General features: G+C 42.4%; 1 protein-coding gene across 6 annotated transcripts in view; it reads right to left on the bottom strand.

Annotated features, from left to right (window-relative positions):
- The window catches only part of OSBPL1A (oxysterol binding protein like 1A), a 68846-nt gene that overhangs the window by 25116 nt on the left and 26274 nt on the right, over positions 1-17456 (bottom strand). For all 6 annotated transcript variants that reach the window (XM_035125123.2, XM_035125126.2, XM_035125129.2 and 3 more), the window contains 2 exons: positions 5499-5661; positions 1803-1959 (listed from right to left, as the gene is read on the bottom strand). In XM_035125123.2, the coding sequence (XP_034981014.2) occupies positions 1803-1959; positions 5499-5661 (320 nt within the window). The remainder of the gene's footprint in view (positions 1-1802; positions 1960-5498; positions 5662-17456) is intronic.

Below are 17456 nucleotides of genomic sequence, written 5' to 3'. Positions count from 1 at the left end.
AGATATTTATTTACAATTTTTACCATAAAAGTATGTTCACCTTAGTGTTGTATCAAAGCCACATTTAAAATTACACATGCATTTCCTCCCCTCTCTCTATATATTTAGATATAAATGCAAACAAAAAACACAGACAAACCATGGTAAAACATTGCCCACATAAATGTATGTTACAACAGTAGTCACGGTATGACAAGAGAAGAAAACAGTACAAGAATCCCAAGACAACTGAAGAGTTTCATCCCCTGAGGAAGTTTGCTCCAAGGCAAAATTTAGATTGGTTTTCCCCACAGAGCTCTGAGAATCTGCATCAATATACAGTATTTGCAGATACCCAATTCCCTAAATAGCGCCAGATGACAGGTCAGATATTGCAATATGGTTCACAAAGAGATGTGAGCTGGAAAGTTAAAGAATATGCTTCAGCTGCATTTTTAAAATGCTACCAAAAAGTCCATAAAAAACAGCAAAATACATAATTGTTGCTGAATAAGGGTATGGGGGCAAAATTATAGAGATGTAGTGACCAAAAAGCCTAATGAGAGACACCTGTAGTGGAAAGAAGAGAAATGTCAGGGGACTGGGGAACAAATAAGAGCTTGGCGGCTCTTGTCACCTCTTGTTTACCATTTTGGCAAAAGAGTTTTACAACAAGCATTGTGGAAAGCTGCCAAATGGCAGATTGTTTCCTATAGTTAGGGCTGCCTTGAGCTTATCTTTGCTTCCTAGCAAAAAATCATTTGATGAAGGACCCTAATCCTTCCTTCCCCACGGAATGAACACTGTGCAAACTGCATTAACAGGACTGTCTTATCTAACATGAGAAGGAAGGGACATGGGAGATAAAGGGGGGGGAGTTCTGGTTATCATTTATTAAACAGAGTCAATCTGAGGGGTGTGTGTGGAATTTTGACTGCTCATTCATTTAAATTTCATTGTGCCTAGAAATCCTGAAATATTTATACAGTCCTACAACAATTGTGGGTGAAGACATGACAGGTTTCATTCCGCACACAAGCCATGGTGCCATTTTGCGGTGATCAGAATGCATTAAATTGAGCCAAGAGGCAAGCATGCAAATGTTGATACATAGGAGAGTGAAACATATTTAAACCGAACTCTCTCACTCTTGAATAAAATAAGGTCACCATCTTTATGCCAAGCAACTAGTGATAGTGAAACAGTGGAAGTAAAAAATAAATGTGCACATATTAAATTCTCTCTGCATTGAAACCGGAGAAATAAGGTGCAGTATTTGTTACATGTCACAGGGGCTCTATTGTCCTCCTTTTACTGTACATGTAAAAAAGTTAAGAACAGATGAAGCAGAAGATGTGTGACATTTGTCTTCAATATGACCTCTTGCTTTTGATGTTTTTTGTTTGCAAAAACATATTGAAATATCTGGCCGATACTAGCATTGAATGAATGATAATGCAAAGGCGATCAGGTAACTGGAAACTTTTTTTAAAAAAGCAGTAAGAGACCCACATTAAAAAAACACGAAGAAACAAGAGACCAGTATTGATGTCAGTGAGACAAATTTAAATGAGTCAGAAACATGCATTGTTAAGAATTCATGTATTTCATTTGCAACATGGTGTACTCACATCAATGTACCTCACTTTGAAAAAAAAAGTTAACAACAAAAAAGATGACCTCATATTAATGAACTTCTGTTCCACCACTGTTCAAGGGGAAAGGTAGAAGTATCCCCAAGTATCTTTTATAGATACCACATATGGGTTTTTCTTTTCTAGCACAGCAGTAAAGGTTGCAGCCTCTCTAGACAAAAATCCTACCTGTGTTTTTTGATGCCATTTGACAGAGTCTCTGCAGTTTTACAGGTCTTTTCTCCAGACATGTCAGACGTTATAGTGTCACTAGAATCCACGCTGTCTTCTAATGAGTAAGTTGTCACAGTTTCAAATCCACTCAATGATTTTTCGGATTCTGAATCTGTAAGACAGATGAACGCCAAAGGAGACACACTTCAGGCTAGCTTTTCGCAGGCTAATGGACACCTCCTTCACACAGCGCAATGAAACTTAAGTAGCCTATGGTGTACTGATGACAGCATTTGTCCAGTGAAAACCTAGTACAAGTAGAGACTGAGTCTCTGAAAGAACATGGGTGAGCAAATTGCTCAGCACCAAGGATTATACAAAGATGGGAATGTGAGCAGGGACAGACAAGTACAGGGTACCAGCAAAACATCTTACCAACTCCTAAACCTACAGGTGCAATATTAGCCTATCCTTTAACCATACTTATTGGAATCAGGGTTAAGATACGAGTTCCTACACAACTCTTTGTTTCACAGTTTTAATATGAGAAGCCAGCCTTTTCCTCTAGGTGTGTCATTTAATTCCTGTGCTACTAGCTAAATTCAACAGCAGGTATTCTACTGAGTTAATTTTTTTAAAAAAAAATGTACATCAAGATTTTTCAAACTATTATGCCCCAACAATAAAGGATAAAAACACAGTGGGCACATTAAAGCAAATATATTCACCAGCAAGTCCAACCCAATGAGGAAAGGAAAACATTTTTTCTTACCAACCATGGTAAACATGGTAAATGAGCACAACGTGCATTCACATTGGTTACACACATAACAATCCTTTGAAATACACTCAACAAGGACCAGCATTTCTCTGAATAATAACCATCTGGCAGATGCCCAGGATTTCAGTTATCAGCTGCATCTACACATTACTACAATATCCATGACCTTCTTTCATCCAAATGGGTAGCAAAGCCAACTAGGTAATGCTATTCAGGGCCAGTGGATCTCTATTTTTAAATGTGGAGTACAAAATCTCACCAACTGTGTGTGTGTGCACACACACACACACACACACACACACACACACACACACATTCAGATTCACATTTGCTATTTTAAGCACATTTGTACTTTTACCAGCCATAGGGAGAAGGAGGTGCTATCTAAAGAGCTTAGAACCCACCAACAACAGCTTGTGCTATAAACAAATCTGATCAAAGCAAAAACTATGTTTGCATAGATGGCAATGCAAAATTTCAAAAGCTGGAACATACTGGCTGTTTTTTATGTATGGATATTAACAGTCCAAGACACTGGAGACATGGAACTCAGGGTGGAAGCAGATTCTTCAGATCATGAAATTGGCTCATAACCTTCCCTTTGCAGTCAGTTATTCCTAGTGTCTAGATACCAAAATGTACAGGAAAGTTATCTTATTACATTTTAATACTTATGTAGTGCTGATATTACCGGTAGCTAGCTAGCTGTCTACTAGGTAAGTCCTATTATACCAAACATGCAGACCTTTTTTTTAAGGCAACTGCTGAGCAAGCTGTTCTGTAAGGCACAGGTGAAGCTTTACAGGTTAATTATGGTGCACAGGAAACCATTTAGGTAATGCAAGAGACCTTTGGGTTGCATAATTCCTGATCTCCTGACAGACATCCCAAGTTGACAGGGAGCTTTACTTTTAAAAAGAGTTTGCTATCGGATATAAGATTGTAAACAGACTATTCCTATCCACTTACAGAAGGACAGCATACCAAGGCAAACTTGTATAATTTAGGCAAGTCCTTAAAACAAGGGATATGTATGGTTCCAGGTGACCTAGCAATTGTAGAGTCTTATATCAATTAATTAAATTAATTAATTAATTAATTAAAACTGCAGCTTACAAAGCTTACACAGTTTCAAGTGAAAACAAATAGCCTACATTTCTCCTCTCTCTTGGAGCCAAGTTGTTGTTTTTAAAGGTTTGCTTTATCTGCCCAAGATGATTGTTTTATTGTGAATTTTCAATCCCTTTCATACAAAGGAACTGTCCTTATTCCCACCCAGTTATTTTCTTTGGTTCAAGCAACTGTAATATCCCTGAATAATAGCATTTCAGTAATCAACGACTTGGTGCAGTATTCAAATTTGATCATGTATCAAACTTCCCAAACAAATGAGAAATTACATTCCCTCGAAACAGCAGCACTAAGATGGAGTCCACACCCCCACACCCCCCGGGAGGCACAAAGTATATCAGACATGTAGTTTTACCAGAGGAGCTTTAGATGTTCTATTAGGATACAAGTGCACAAATCCTGGCTTAAACTTTTATATTAACATCTGTATGTATTCTAACAACCCAGCAAGATGGGCGGGGTATAAATAACAATAATAACCTATATCCCAGACAACCCCGTTCTTCCACCAGAATGGTTTCCTTAAGTTCTGATAGATTTTATTTTCTGGGACAGTCACTAAATTTATCGGTGTTATATTTCTACATATCAGAAGACACTTATGGTATGCATGCACACATTAGGAGCAGCTGTGTTGTCTTTCAGGTTCCGTGAAAGGACTTTGATAAATAATTTTCACAAGACAATTTAATGCTGGGAAACAATAATCAACAAGACAAATGGCTACTACGCAGACCATAGCCTCCAGCTTAACGACATTTTCTCACTGCCTGTAGAGAAGTAACACAGAGAAGGTTCTTAAGCAAGCTAGCCAAACCACGCATTCTCTCCAGCATTTCTTGACCTTGGTGAGAGGTTTTGCTGGTGACAAAACCTCTCTCAAATCCTTTGGTAGCTTTAAAAAGTTTACAAAAGGGAAACCGCGTTCAGTTTTATTTATGCCTTCCACTCAATTGATCAGCATGCAGATTCCAACCCACATTGCACCCCTCATTCTCAGAGAACACACTTTTTCCTTCAGTCACTATCCAAAAATAGGAATCAAACAAAGAGCTCTGGTTCTTATTTGCTGCAGAGGACACATTATACATGGTCAAGACAACTACTTGTCCATTCTAAGATGACCCTGAAATCCTAGCCAGCTGAATGGTTTCAGTAGCAGAAACCTATTTGAACACCTAGTTTATTACAGTGCATTTCTCCTCACAACTGTGCAATTCAATTTAATCTAATGAATTTTGGTCAGGCAAGCTAGAAATTGTGTGAATTATGTTTTAATCTGCTTTAAGACACTGAACATGGTTTTTTTTAAAGTGTAACTTCTTCTGAGCCTGCACCAACCACATTTTAGTTTTTGAATCATGATCTAAAATCGTTTTTCATCAGCTTGTCCTTGTCTGTAGGTGGAAAGGCAAGAGACAGATAGCAAAAAGCAGCCAGGCTAGGAGTGACCGTGGCTCTTATAAGAATTGAGCTCTATTGTATATAAACCAAGGTTTACATACCTACTACTAATAAACAATTCATTACTCCAGATCCAGTTACAGCTGCTCGCACCCAAATCTTGCTACTTTTGCCCCTTTCAACATATTCTTCCTAGCCAGAGTCAAAATTTATACTGTAAACTACTTGTGACAGGATAGTCCTTTTCTTCTGCTCATTACTCTGAGAAGTCAAGGTGTGTATATACCATATGCTTATACATAAACACAAACACACACACACATACACACCCTTGACCCTGGTCTTTTAAAGAAAAAAAAACCCTAACATTTTAGGTTTCTATGTCACACACTTACCTGAAACAGCATCATAGAACTGTTCCTCACTAAAGATGCTCAGAGGTGGTGACCCTTTGACCAGTGACTGCTCTAATTCATGGTGTTCAGTAGCTAGTGTTTCTAGAGCTTCAGATAAGATCTTGTTTTTCTCTTGCTCATGCTCCAGTTTCAGATTCCTCACCTATAAGTAGAAACATGTATGAATAAAATCTCATCTCTCCCAAGAACGTGAAACTCAAAGCTATTTCAAGAATAGGCTCCAGTATGCTAATTAAACAACATCAAAAAGCTCAGAGAAGTGGATTAAGATGACCAGGGAACTTCTGCACTTGCTATGAAGTTTTGTCTCACCATTTTAATGTGTCACAGAATAAGAAAGCTTACAAAAAGAATTTGTCTAAGCAAAAACTGGGCAACTAAAACTGAAGGCACTATGAAAGGCAAAGTAAGTTTCCTATTAATCAGTTAATGCAACTTTTGTATAATTCATGGAACTGCTAGTATGAGTTTAGGGTAAAACACAACACACTCTTCTAAGTCTATGATTCTATGAAGTTCAGTTAGTCCTGAATGCAGCTCCTTAGCTATTGGCAACTGTAAGTATATTATGTCATTATTACTGAGCTCCACTGACAGGCAGTTTGTTTCCAGGTTTTATTTAACATATTGGTACTGACTTTTAAACTCAAAAATGATTGGCCTAGGATCCCTCAGAAAGCCTTCCGGCATTATCAGTCTTCTAACACATTGTGGTCTATAGTGGTGGCTCTGTTTCAAATTCCTTTACAATGATTTATTTACAATGCTATATTTCTACACTGCCTTTCATCAGGATTCCAAGGAGGTTTGCATTATTCATATTAAACAAAAATAAATTTTACGACAATGATAAAACCAGTTTGAAAAACCATACCATAAAAGCACTGTTTTTCTGCAGCAGCACAGTATGTCAATGATAGCTGGTGTCAGTCACCCACCAACCTAATTTACCCCAAGGCCTTGGTGAAAAGATGGGTGTTAAAGACAACAGTGAAACTCCACTAACAAAGGCACTCTATGCACCTCCAAGAGGAGGGAGGGAGTTCCATAAACAGACTACCACCACAGAGAAGGCCCTGCAGATTCAAATTAGAATGTTCATGAATCAGGCCATTCTTTGCAGCAGTGTTTTCCTTGGGTGTTCTACAAGACAGGCTCACCGTACGAAGTCTATTGTGGAATTAAAGGAAAACTGACGGTACATTCATTCATTTATTAAATGTGTATATCACCCTTCATCTGAAGATCACAGGGCAGTTCACAACATAAAAATACAAAATGAAAACACAAAATACATAGTAAAACCAAAGCAAAATAAACCAACAACACCCTCTTCCACAGACACATTTAAAAGGTCACAGAATGTTAATCAGCCAAACGCTTGGTTAAAGAGAAAGGCTTTCATCTGGCACCTAAATATATGTAATGAAAACATCAGGCAAGCGCAATTGAGGAGACCATTCCACAAATGAGGGGCCACCGCAGAAAAGGCCCGTTTCCGTGTTGCCACCCTCCATATCCCTCTTTCTGTCCCTAATATATTGTAAGAACAGCTGTATGGGCAGAATGGCAGGATTGTGCCCATCATACAGGCCAAATCTGAGCAGTTCTAAGTCTGATTTATTTGAAGCCCTATATTTCTGTATGCGGTACTTTACATGTTTCATATCTACAGCAGTGAACTAGAGATATATGTGCAATACTGATGACACTTAGTATGAGACGTTAAGGAAGAAGCTACAGCTTTGAACACGAGGCTGAAACTAGGGAGGCAATGCCCAATTTAATATTGTCCTCCACCCAAATAAACTTCCATGACTGAAAGACTGCTCACAGTCATTACAGAGTCATTTAAATGAATTAACCCTTAAAATTATAGTATATTCTATTTAACATTGTGTCTTTAAGGGGAGTTAAAAGTATTATTGTTTATGCTGAAGTAACTTGAACCACTAGTACCAATATGTCTCACAAAATTTGGCTTTTTTAAACTACTAAACCTGCACATAAAATATGGGTTGTACCAAATGACAGCTCCCATTACCACCTCCTATGGCTGTTCCAAAGAGGTTCCCTAATTCTCTGGAACATATTTTGGAGGAGTGAAGAAGGAAAGTCAGAGAGAAAGGGGGAAAGTACATCTCCCCCTCCGTCTTTGTTAATGGAAGCCTCCTCTGGAGCGAAGGGCCTTCTGTAAGGAGAGGAATACAACCCTGCACTTGTATGCTTTTTGCCAGCTTTAAACAGAGGGCCTTGATCTATCACCAAGTTGTATCGACATAAACCTATTAATTTGGCACTGAAAAAAGTGGCACTTTAGATCCCCAAATATCACTTATTTTCCCACATGGTTATATGCTTGGGTCCACAACTCACTGTGCAGAGAAAGTATGTTTTTTCCTGCCTGTAGTGCACACTTTGGTCAAAAATGGTAAGGGAAAAGAACTGACCCAGGGAATATATTATATATTCAGAACAAGATTTAATTCAGAATTACCATGTACCCTGGAAGAGTTACAAAATCTTGGTTCGAATTTCTATGTCAAATAAGTAACAAACTGGATCAAATTCCACTGCCTTACATTATAATTTGCATTCTGCACTTTATCTTATCGCCATCTGGACTGAAGGAGGCAGGAAAGGCAACATTCTGGATCTCATGAATTTGGATGTAACGATTGTGATTATGCTCTTGGCAGCAGGTCTTTTTACAGATCCGGTTAAAGGATCTCAAGTAGCAGGATTAGAAAACACATTAACTTGAAAGACTGGAGAGCTGCTGCCAGTCAGAGCAGACAATCACCTTGGGTTCCAGGCTATTCACTGAATGATCCACTCAATGGCTGAAAACTACATATTCACTTGCAAAGCTGGGGCCATTGCGCTGCATGGCCAGGGCTGTACTAACAGATGCTTTTTATTAGTGGGAAGCCTTTAAACAGTCACATTCAGTGAGCAGTGTGGGCATGATTGCGATAGGATCCATATGCACAAATGCACCATCTTGTCTAACAAGAACAAATCATACACAGTGTGCAACTTGTGCATCAAGACCATGAAAAGGGCTGCTAACACAATGCACAAAAAGAGTTTCAAAAACCGAGCAAATGGGTGGGAACTGAAATATTCCTCGCCCTGGGTGCCATTTGGAATAAGGCCAGCCCTGTAACACATAAGGAAGGCTTATACACTTCCACATCTTTCCAGGGAGTGTGCCAAGTGTCAGGAAGAGACATCTGCACAACACACAATAATCATACTATTTGGAGCTGGAAATAAATCCCCTAAGGGCCACAATAAATTGGGAAAGATCAACATTCTAGGAATTAATCCATCACCCTGTTTTCCTTTGAAATATGTTTTATGGTCTGCAGTTCAGATGAGGTAAGCTAGATATTTGCAGTTGCACTTGAGATTTCCCTTTATTAAGTGCTTGAAGTCTCTTATGGGACCTTCAAGTGGGCAATAAATAACAGCCTTTCATTCTATAAGAATGAGGGATGGGCTAACTAACATAATCGTAGGCGGCATTGTTGTAATGTTTAAAGTTTGGAGCAAGCAGAACTTTATTACACTGTGTTTTCCAGTGTTTCATAAGAAAAAGAAATGAAATATGAGAGGAAAAAACGGAAAGCGGGAATGAGTTGTCTCTGCCCACAAGGACCTTACTATTAAAAATTGTAGTTGGGATGGTAGCAAGGGATGAATGGGAACGCCTTCTTAAGTTTGGTTACAGTGGAGGGGAAGGAGTTAATGGGTTTAGTTTAGCTGCCACTCAGATCTAGTAGTATCCAGTGAATGGCGGGTCAAATACCCATAGTTCCCACAAGGTCCACTGCACATCAGCACTACTTTTCACCCCCATTCACCCATGCTGTGTATGTCATAATTTCCTACACTGAAGCGATACCCATGTAGGAAACTTAGCATGAGTTTCCTACATGGAAAAGTGGGTGCAAGACAGCAGTCCCCTACAACATAAGAAGAGACATAAAGGTCAATTTTAATCAAGCGAGCATACAGCCTGATTTTGCAACCTGCCACTAGCCTAAAGGTGACATCCCTCACCTGCTGTTTGCCCACCGGCAAGATACAAAAAGTTAGACTGTCTCAGAACCTGGAGGTTCTATTTAACTATACCACAAGACCAATCTTTTTTTAAAAATGATTCAGTAGGTAGCCCCCTTATTCCCCTCATAGAGCTGCAATGTGCAGAGTAGGTTATCTATCCCCAGGGAACTCAGAACTGGAGCTTTCTGTAGCTCTAAGGGATGTCCTAACAGCTCTTTGAACCCTTAACAAACTACACCTCCCAGAATTCTTTGGGGGAAGCCATGACTGTTTAAAGTGGTACAATGCTACAGCACTTTAAATGTACATTGCAAATGGCGTGATAGTTTCCATAAAACTGTGGATTTAGTAGAAGCAATGCAGCAAATAATAAAGCCAGCCAAGCATCACTCTTTTAAGTGGTAAAATGCTTCCCACAAAGGAATAAACAGAATTAAGTTATGAAAAATTTAACATCAATTTTAAATGCATTTATTTGTAAGAACCCTGAAAACCAATAAGGCTTAACTTCCAAGGGCATAGCAGTTTGTTAGGTTACTACTGAATTTCACTCGCGTCACAGACTTCAAGTAAATTAGTCAGTTTTAGTTTCACTGTCCTCATTTCATACCTTCAGATTATTAAATTACCTGTTTTAAGATCTGCATGTACTGCATTTTACAGCCAAAGCATATCCTTTGTTCTACTGAACACACACCTGACAGGAAGCTTACCTGTATCTATGTGCTACTATAGTGATATTGCTGAAAACGCCTCAATGTCAATATTGAACATCTCTTTGGAGTTTGCAAAGACTGAAATACAACAATACCAACTTCTATGAAACTATAAAAGCAATGCTGTGTCAGTGAAGTAATACCACAAACTATCATTTAACTTGCATCCTCTACTTAAGCTTCAATTTATTTATTTTTAAGGAACCCCCACTACTAAAAAAAAATGTCCTGAACTCAGTTCTGAGAAAATGTTTTAACACATAGGCATTTTTAAAGGCTCATTGACACAGCGAAGAGGAAGGCATTCCAATGTCAGAGGGAAGCCATTAAACTTTCAGCATCAGAAAACAAAGCACCAGAAACAACAAACTTTTCAGCTTTATAGCACAAGCTACCAGGGTCAGGGGATGATGGAATAGATTTTGAGCCTAGTAGAGCGGCAAAGTCTGGCAGCATGTCCTTCCCATGGTGTAAGAATCCCAGATCTGTCCCTCCTGTCCTTGCACCTTCCAACTCTTCCTCCGGAATATTTCCCCGCCGATACGGAATGCCAAAGAAAAACACACACACAAGACCTGCATGCCTGGAGAAACCTACCGTTCCAGCTCTTGTGTTGTGCTCCACACCTTGACACACACACACGGTGAATCCTAGGAGCAGCTGGCAAACGTCGTCTGGTCTTGCGCTGCAAGCTGCCCAGCCGGAGTCCTCTCCTCCCGCCTCTGTCACCAGGACATTGTTGACCTCGCGCGCAGCCCTGCAAGGTCTCGGCTGCTGCTGCCGCCACAGTCACCTTCTCGTTTTTCTAGTCCGCTCTCCAAATCGGCGCCGCTATTGCAACTGCACCAACGCCTCTGCAGGGCTTATCGCGAGAGCCAAGCGGGTGTTCCCCCCTCCCCACCCGCGGGCCAGTTTGCAGGCTCGCAGCTCCCGAGCAGGGATGGCTTTCAAGAGACGTCCCTGCCCAACAACAACAACAGCGGCGATACAAGCAAGCAGGCGCAGCACCAGCTTAATTTGGGCGCCGGCGCTTTCCCTGCACCGGCTGCTGCAAGCAGCAAGCAAAAAAGAGAAAGCCCTTGACTCAGAAGCGCTGCTCGTCGGCTTCTGGAGGGCCAAATTGGGGCGCCCCCACGCGGTCCCCGCGCCTCCTAGAGTTGGCTAAGACAGACGCGGGAGTCGGAGAGGGATGGTGGAGGAGAAACGAAAGCCGCTCCTCCGCCCGCCCCGGCCGCGCGCACTTCAGGACGAAAAGCAGCCGGCCGATGCAAGGGAAAGGTAGCCAAGCCTTGGCTGGAGCTGCAAGCCCGTTAACCCAAGTACGGTACTGACTCGAGTTCCTGCTGGGTCCTAAAGAGTGGGAAGGGGAGTATGTGTGCAGCAAGCCACACGGAGGCATCCTGGTTGCTGCGAAAATCTCTCTTCCACGAAGACACGCATTACGGTTGAAGCCTAAGTGCAACTTTTGTCAAGAAGAGGGCTTGCCAAGGAATAATACTACTGCGGTTCTAATCCCGTTTACCTGAGATTAAACTCCTCTGAATTCAGGAGGATTTAAAAGTGCAATCCTAACCATGTCTATTCGAAATTTTAAGTCCCTTTGAACGCAGTGGGACATACTTCTTCCTGCAAGCCTAAATATGCACAGGTTTGAGTCTTCTGAAGTTCAGGACAGACAGGACAGACAAGAAAGTGTGTCTTGCCCCACCTTTAACCACAACACTCAATTCAAAAGGCAGCAGGGTGGAGGGGAGATGTTTTGTTACAGTATTTGTTATACCAACTTGAAGTCAGCCATTTTTGCAGAACTCCTATTCCTCACAGTTCCCTGACAGGCAAAACTCCAACAGTGAAACTTCTCATTCTTTTACCTTAAGGCCAGAAAATGCTGGACCACTTTAAGTCCTGCCTGTCAATTAAACTGGTAAGCATAGCTGCTCACCCCCCCAAAAAAACACAGTTATATATGCTTAGGTTTTTAAAAAGAAAAAAAATGAAAAGAAATAAGGTCTTCAGAAAGCAGTGTAGAAACCACAATTCCAATATTTTCTGTGTGGTATGGCTGCTGCTGCAGCAAAAAGAAAATAAAGAAACACAAACAAAACATACACACTTTTAAAGAATTCCATACAGGTGAGACAACATTTTAATAATTCCCACATGGATTATTGGACCACACACAAAACACTCCTGCTACCCCCTCACACACACCCCAAATACATTGTACTGGCATAGATACTTCCCATACAGTCTAGCAAGTAAAGGACCTCTGGATGGTTATGTTGGAATGGGAATCAAACAATGCCTAAATGATGACGATTAACCCCAGAATCGCCACCCAACAAGACATTATGTGACGGCTATACCACTGAAGAACAACTAAATGAGCCTACGGTAGGCTTGGCCTACAAACTGTGCTATGAAGCCTAGCAGCCCTCCTCTCTAGGCACAATCTTAAACGTGTTTACTTGGAAATAAATCCCATTTTGTTCAATGGCTCCTATTAAATGAGTTTAAGACTGCAGCCTGAGTGACCTAGTGGGATGTTAAATATCCCTGTAATCTGAACCACATTCTCAGGAAAAAATGTAAATGAGCATCTCACATTTTATTCAGAATTTTAATTTTCCATTCATTTTGCGAAACAGAATACAAAATGGTGCTATTTAAAGAAACAACCATCACCAACACATTAATAGATTTATTTCACAAGCGGAGTCACATGGAGCACTCAGCAACAAATTTCATAAACTAGACATACTCCCCCCCCCAAAAAAAAGTCCTCTGAAGCTATTTTAATGAAGAGAAAACAATCAGGGATAGGTTCCCATATGATTTCAGTACATTTGTTAATGGGCATGAATGGCAGAAACTGGGTTAGGTACAAAGGGACCCTACACAATTTATAACCCAGCACCATACAGCTGTTATTCTGACCCTCACCACAACAGCTACCGGTATATTTAGTGTTGCAATGCTAAGGTTCGAACTATGGCATTAATCAGGTTGTTTGCTTTTAAGTGTGTGGTTTTTTACTGCAGAAATGCCAACATGGGGGGGGGCGCTTCTCTGGAGTGGGGTCAATGGGCTTATCCTTTTAGCACCCTACTGTGGTCCTGCAGTTTTGCATAGTGGTGGTAGGGAGAAGTTTCCATTGGAGCAAGATTGCCTCTCCCCATGCTGCGGTCCTGATCCAGATACCGGTAACTATCCCAATATCACTCTGGGGATCTGCAATAAATATTTTTAAGCAGGAAGGACAGATTGTGAAGCTGAGGCTCCAATACTTTGGCCACCTCATGAGAAGAGAAGACTCCCTGGAAAAGACCCTGATCTTGGGAAAGATGGAGGGCACTAGGAGAAGGGGATGACAGAGGTTGAGATGGTTGGACAGTGTTCTCGAAGCTACGAACATGAGTTTGACCAAACTGCGGGAGGCAGTGCAAGACAGGAGTGCTCTGGTCCATGGGGTCACAAAGAGTCAGACATGACTAAACGACAACAACAATTCATTTAAGCCTAACAAACAGCAAATGCAGCCTCCACCCTCTCTACAGATTTATGCCATCATTCTGCAAGGCTTACTGCTCATATCCCACACAGAATAATACTCCTTTTAAAAAAAACAACAACCTTGCACTCCCACATTCTTCAAAAATTGACTCCACCTTAATTGCTAGAGAAAGGGAAGTTTTTGTTATATGTTCTACACTGAGAAGGTAGCAGCTCTCCCAGGTTTCAAATGGGTAAAATTCCCAGCCCTATCTGGAGATACTGGGAATTGAACCTGGCACCTTTTGCATACAAAGCAGATGCTCTGCCACTAAGCTATGGCCCTTCGCCTTAATTTTTTTATACTGCTCAGTATTAATTTAATATATGCTGTGACTATTGAGTGGTAACCCCCTGAATATCAGCCTCATTGAGGAAAGTTTTTGTTTGGGATGCTTGGCTTTGGAGTGCTGCTTCGTCTGTTTCTAAACCAGTACTTCATTGCATTTCAGTTTTATCCCTCACCTTCCTGGCAAAAATCCCATACACAGCTATCTTAATATTCACTTTAAGTACCGTAATATACATTACTTAAGAACACAGTCCAAATGACTAATTACTTAGATGCATTAAGTAATCGCAGGTGCATTTTTAGCCTTTATTTGCCAAATCCTTCCCTCTTCCAACACTTTTTCCTATCTCAACTGTAACAGAAGACATATGCTCAGATTTTCACTATTCAAGACTATTTTTGCAGAACCTACAATGGCTTCACTGTATGGGCTGCATTGTCATGTAACTGGTGCTGCGAGTCACGGTCAGCTCAAGCTTCCTCATTTGCAATACAACTTGCTAAAGGAAAAACAAAGCTGAACTCACATCTACCACCATAAAAACTTTTTAAATTTAGCCATAACTTTATTCTAATAATCTCCATACAGATTAATGGTGAGCTTTTGCAAGTTTAAAATACTGTATAACACAGCTCAACATTCTATAATGCAGCATTTCTCAACCGCTGTTCCGCGGCACACTACTGTGCCGCGAGACGCTGGCTGGTGTGCCGCCACGTGCGGCGAGGAGAAGGGCGATTTGCAGCTCGGCCAGGCGGCAAGCCACGTGGCTGTTGCGAAAGTTGCCGTCCAGGGCGCTCTGCACGTCTCGGCCAGGCGGCAAGCCACGTGGCTGTTGCGAAAGTTGCCGTCCAGGGCGCTCTGCACGTCCGCCTCCCCCCAGAGCTCCAGCAGAGCCCGAGTCTCCAGGTCCGACCACAGGAAGCCGCGCGTGTTTGTGATCATCCTGGCAGAGGCGGCCCGCCCACCTGGGCGGCCGCGATCGGACGGGAAGGGGCGATCAATAGCAGGCAGGCGGGGGCCAGCCGCCCGCCCGCCTCGCCGCAGCCCCTCCTCCCGCAGCTCCCCCTCTCAGCGTCCCCGGCAAGGCAGCAGTTGCAGTGGCCGAGATCCCATCCCTTCTCTCGCCTGGCTTTCCTCAGCCTCGTCTGCGGCTGTCGCTCCCTCGCCTCAGGCGGCGGGAGCTCGGTGGTGATGGTGGCGGAGGGGGCTGCGCTTCGAGGCCCATCGCCTTGCGGAGGCCGGAGGCCGCGGGCCTCGGAGAAGAAGCGGCGGCTGCCGAGAAGAAGGCGGGCGCCGAGGCTGAGCAGCACCGGTGCGGCCTCTTTCCCCTCTCCGCTCGCTCCCCGGCGGGCCCAAGCCGGCCCGGCGTCAGCAGCGCGCATTGCGCTCCAGCTGCCCCTCCCCTTCGTGTGCGCGCACACTCACATCCATCCACACACACGCCAGTTGCCCAGGTTCACACACAAAGCAGCGAGGGTGTCTGTCACACAACTTCAGTGATGGTGGGAAGAGGGGGGCAGGAAGGCGAGAACAATAGGCAACGGTCTCCTCCCGAGGAAAAGGCGTCGCGTACCTATAGGGCGGCACAGAGTTGGTGTGCCTCCTGATTTTTTTCATGGAACAAGTGTGCCGTGGCCCAAAAAAGGTTGAGAAACACTGCTATAATGCACCCAATTATCCTTGAAAACAATTTACCTTGAAAACAAATGGCTACACTGTAGCTTTATTTGTCTTCCCATGAGCTTAATTAATTTATAATAAGCGGTGGATTTATGTAAGCACATTAGTAATTTGAGTCCTTGTCATGTGATTCAACCTAAGGGGTTAAATCTCACTTCTGTTCTGTTGCTGCACACCATCATACAACCTGTTTTATCCCCAACAAGCATTCCAGGTTCCGAAATATCCTCAAACATTTTGCAACGTATCCACTGTTGAAGTCATATGATAGTGAATACTTTTCTTTCATTCATGCTGGAGTTTCAAATCCAGAATAAGAAACTTTGACTTCTCGTGTTATTCAGTCTTACTGTAGTGCGGGGGTCAGCAACGTGTGGCCCATGGGCTGGATGCGGCCCACGAAGACCATTTTTTCGGCCCACGAGCTGCCCTCGAACCAAGCCACCCGCTCGGTGAGTCCCCCGTGCAGTGCGCTATACCGGCTCAGCACGGTGCAGGGACTTGCCGAGCGGCACCAGAAATAACGTCTGCGCACGCGCGGATTCCGGAAATCGCGTCTGCGCATGTCCAGACACCAAAAATCGCTTCTATGCAGGCATGATTTCCGGCGTCTGGGCACACACAGACGTGATTTCCGGTGTCGCACTGCGCCAGACTGGCCCATGGACGATCTCCATGGGAGTGATCCAGCCCATGGCCGGTAAACCTTGCCGACCCCTGCTGTAGTGACAAGCCAGCATAAAGATGGTAAAAAGTACAGTACTAAAAAAACCCCCATCCTGCTGGTTTCAGACATAAGCAACAACAGGCACAAACTCAAAGGAGGGTGCCTCTAGCAACACATTAAGGACCAGCACAACATGAAACATATTTGCTGGTCCCAAGTACTTCATCCTCATCTGTATTTGGGCTGGAAATACTTAAGGAAAAATGGGGGTACGTGGAGGGTAAGTTGAAAGTATGTACAATTTGTGACGTTGAACAGCATCTTTACCAATAATGAGTCATGTCTGCATTGGTTTTGAAACGGCTGGCTTTGTGGAACTTGAACCATCTTGAGAGCCTTAATTCTGGTCTAAAATAGACAGGATTTTTGACAACTGAATTCTAGCTGCAGTGAGAACAAAGCTATCCAGATATAAACACAGTCTAACCCAATGTCAATTCTGTCCCCATATCCTCTGGTAATTGCACTACAGGACCTAACATTAGGATCCATTCACCTGTTCATCTTCCACTTTAGTATATGTTGCCGCCTACTTGCCAGCAATGCCTTCTGCATTCTACACAAGACAAGCAGGTCTATATGAATACAGATTTAACAGAAATATTTACATTTTTAAAAAATCAGTGGGAGAACACTTCAGTCTCCCAGACTACTGATCTGAAATAAGAAAATTCCTTCAGTAGCACCTTAAAGACCAACTACTGATCTGAAAGTTAGTCCCCCCCCACACACACTCCTGAACAAAGCAACATTAAAAAGAAATTTCCATCATGAAACTTCTGAATCAATCTTCAATATATTCTTTCTGGGATTAAATACAGACAAGGGTTTCCTATTCCCCAACATGTTAACAGAGCTAATGTAGGTTGATTGTGATTTCCAATTACAAAGTACA

This window comes from Zootoca vivipara, chromosome 8 (assembly GCF_963506605.1).
Source record: "Zootoca vivipara chromosome 8, rZooViv1.1, whole genome shotgun sequence".
Taxonomy (NCBI): Eukaryota; Metazoa; Chordata; class Lepidosauria; order Squamata; family Lacertidae; genus Zootoca; species Zootoca vivipara.
Note: the sequence above shows the minus strand (reverse complement) of the source record. Positions and strands in the feature narration are given on the sequence as shown.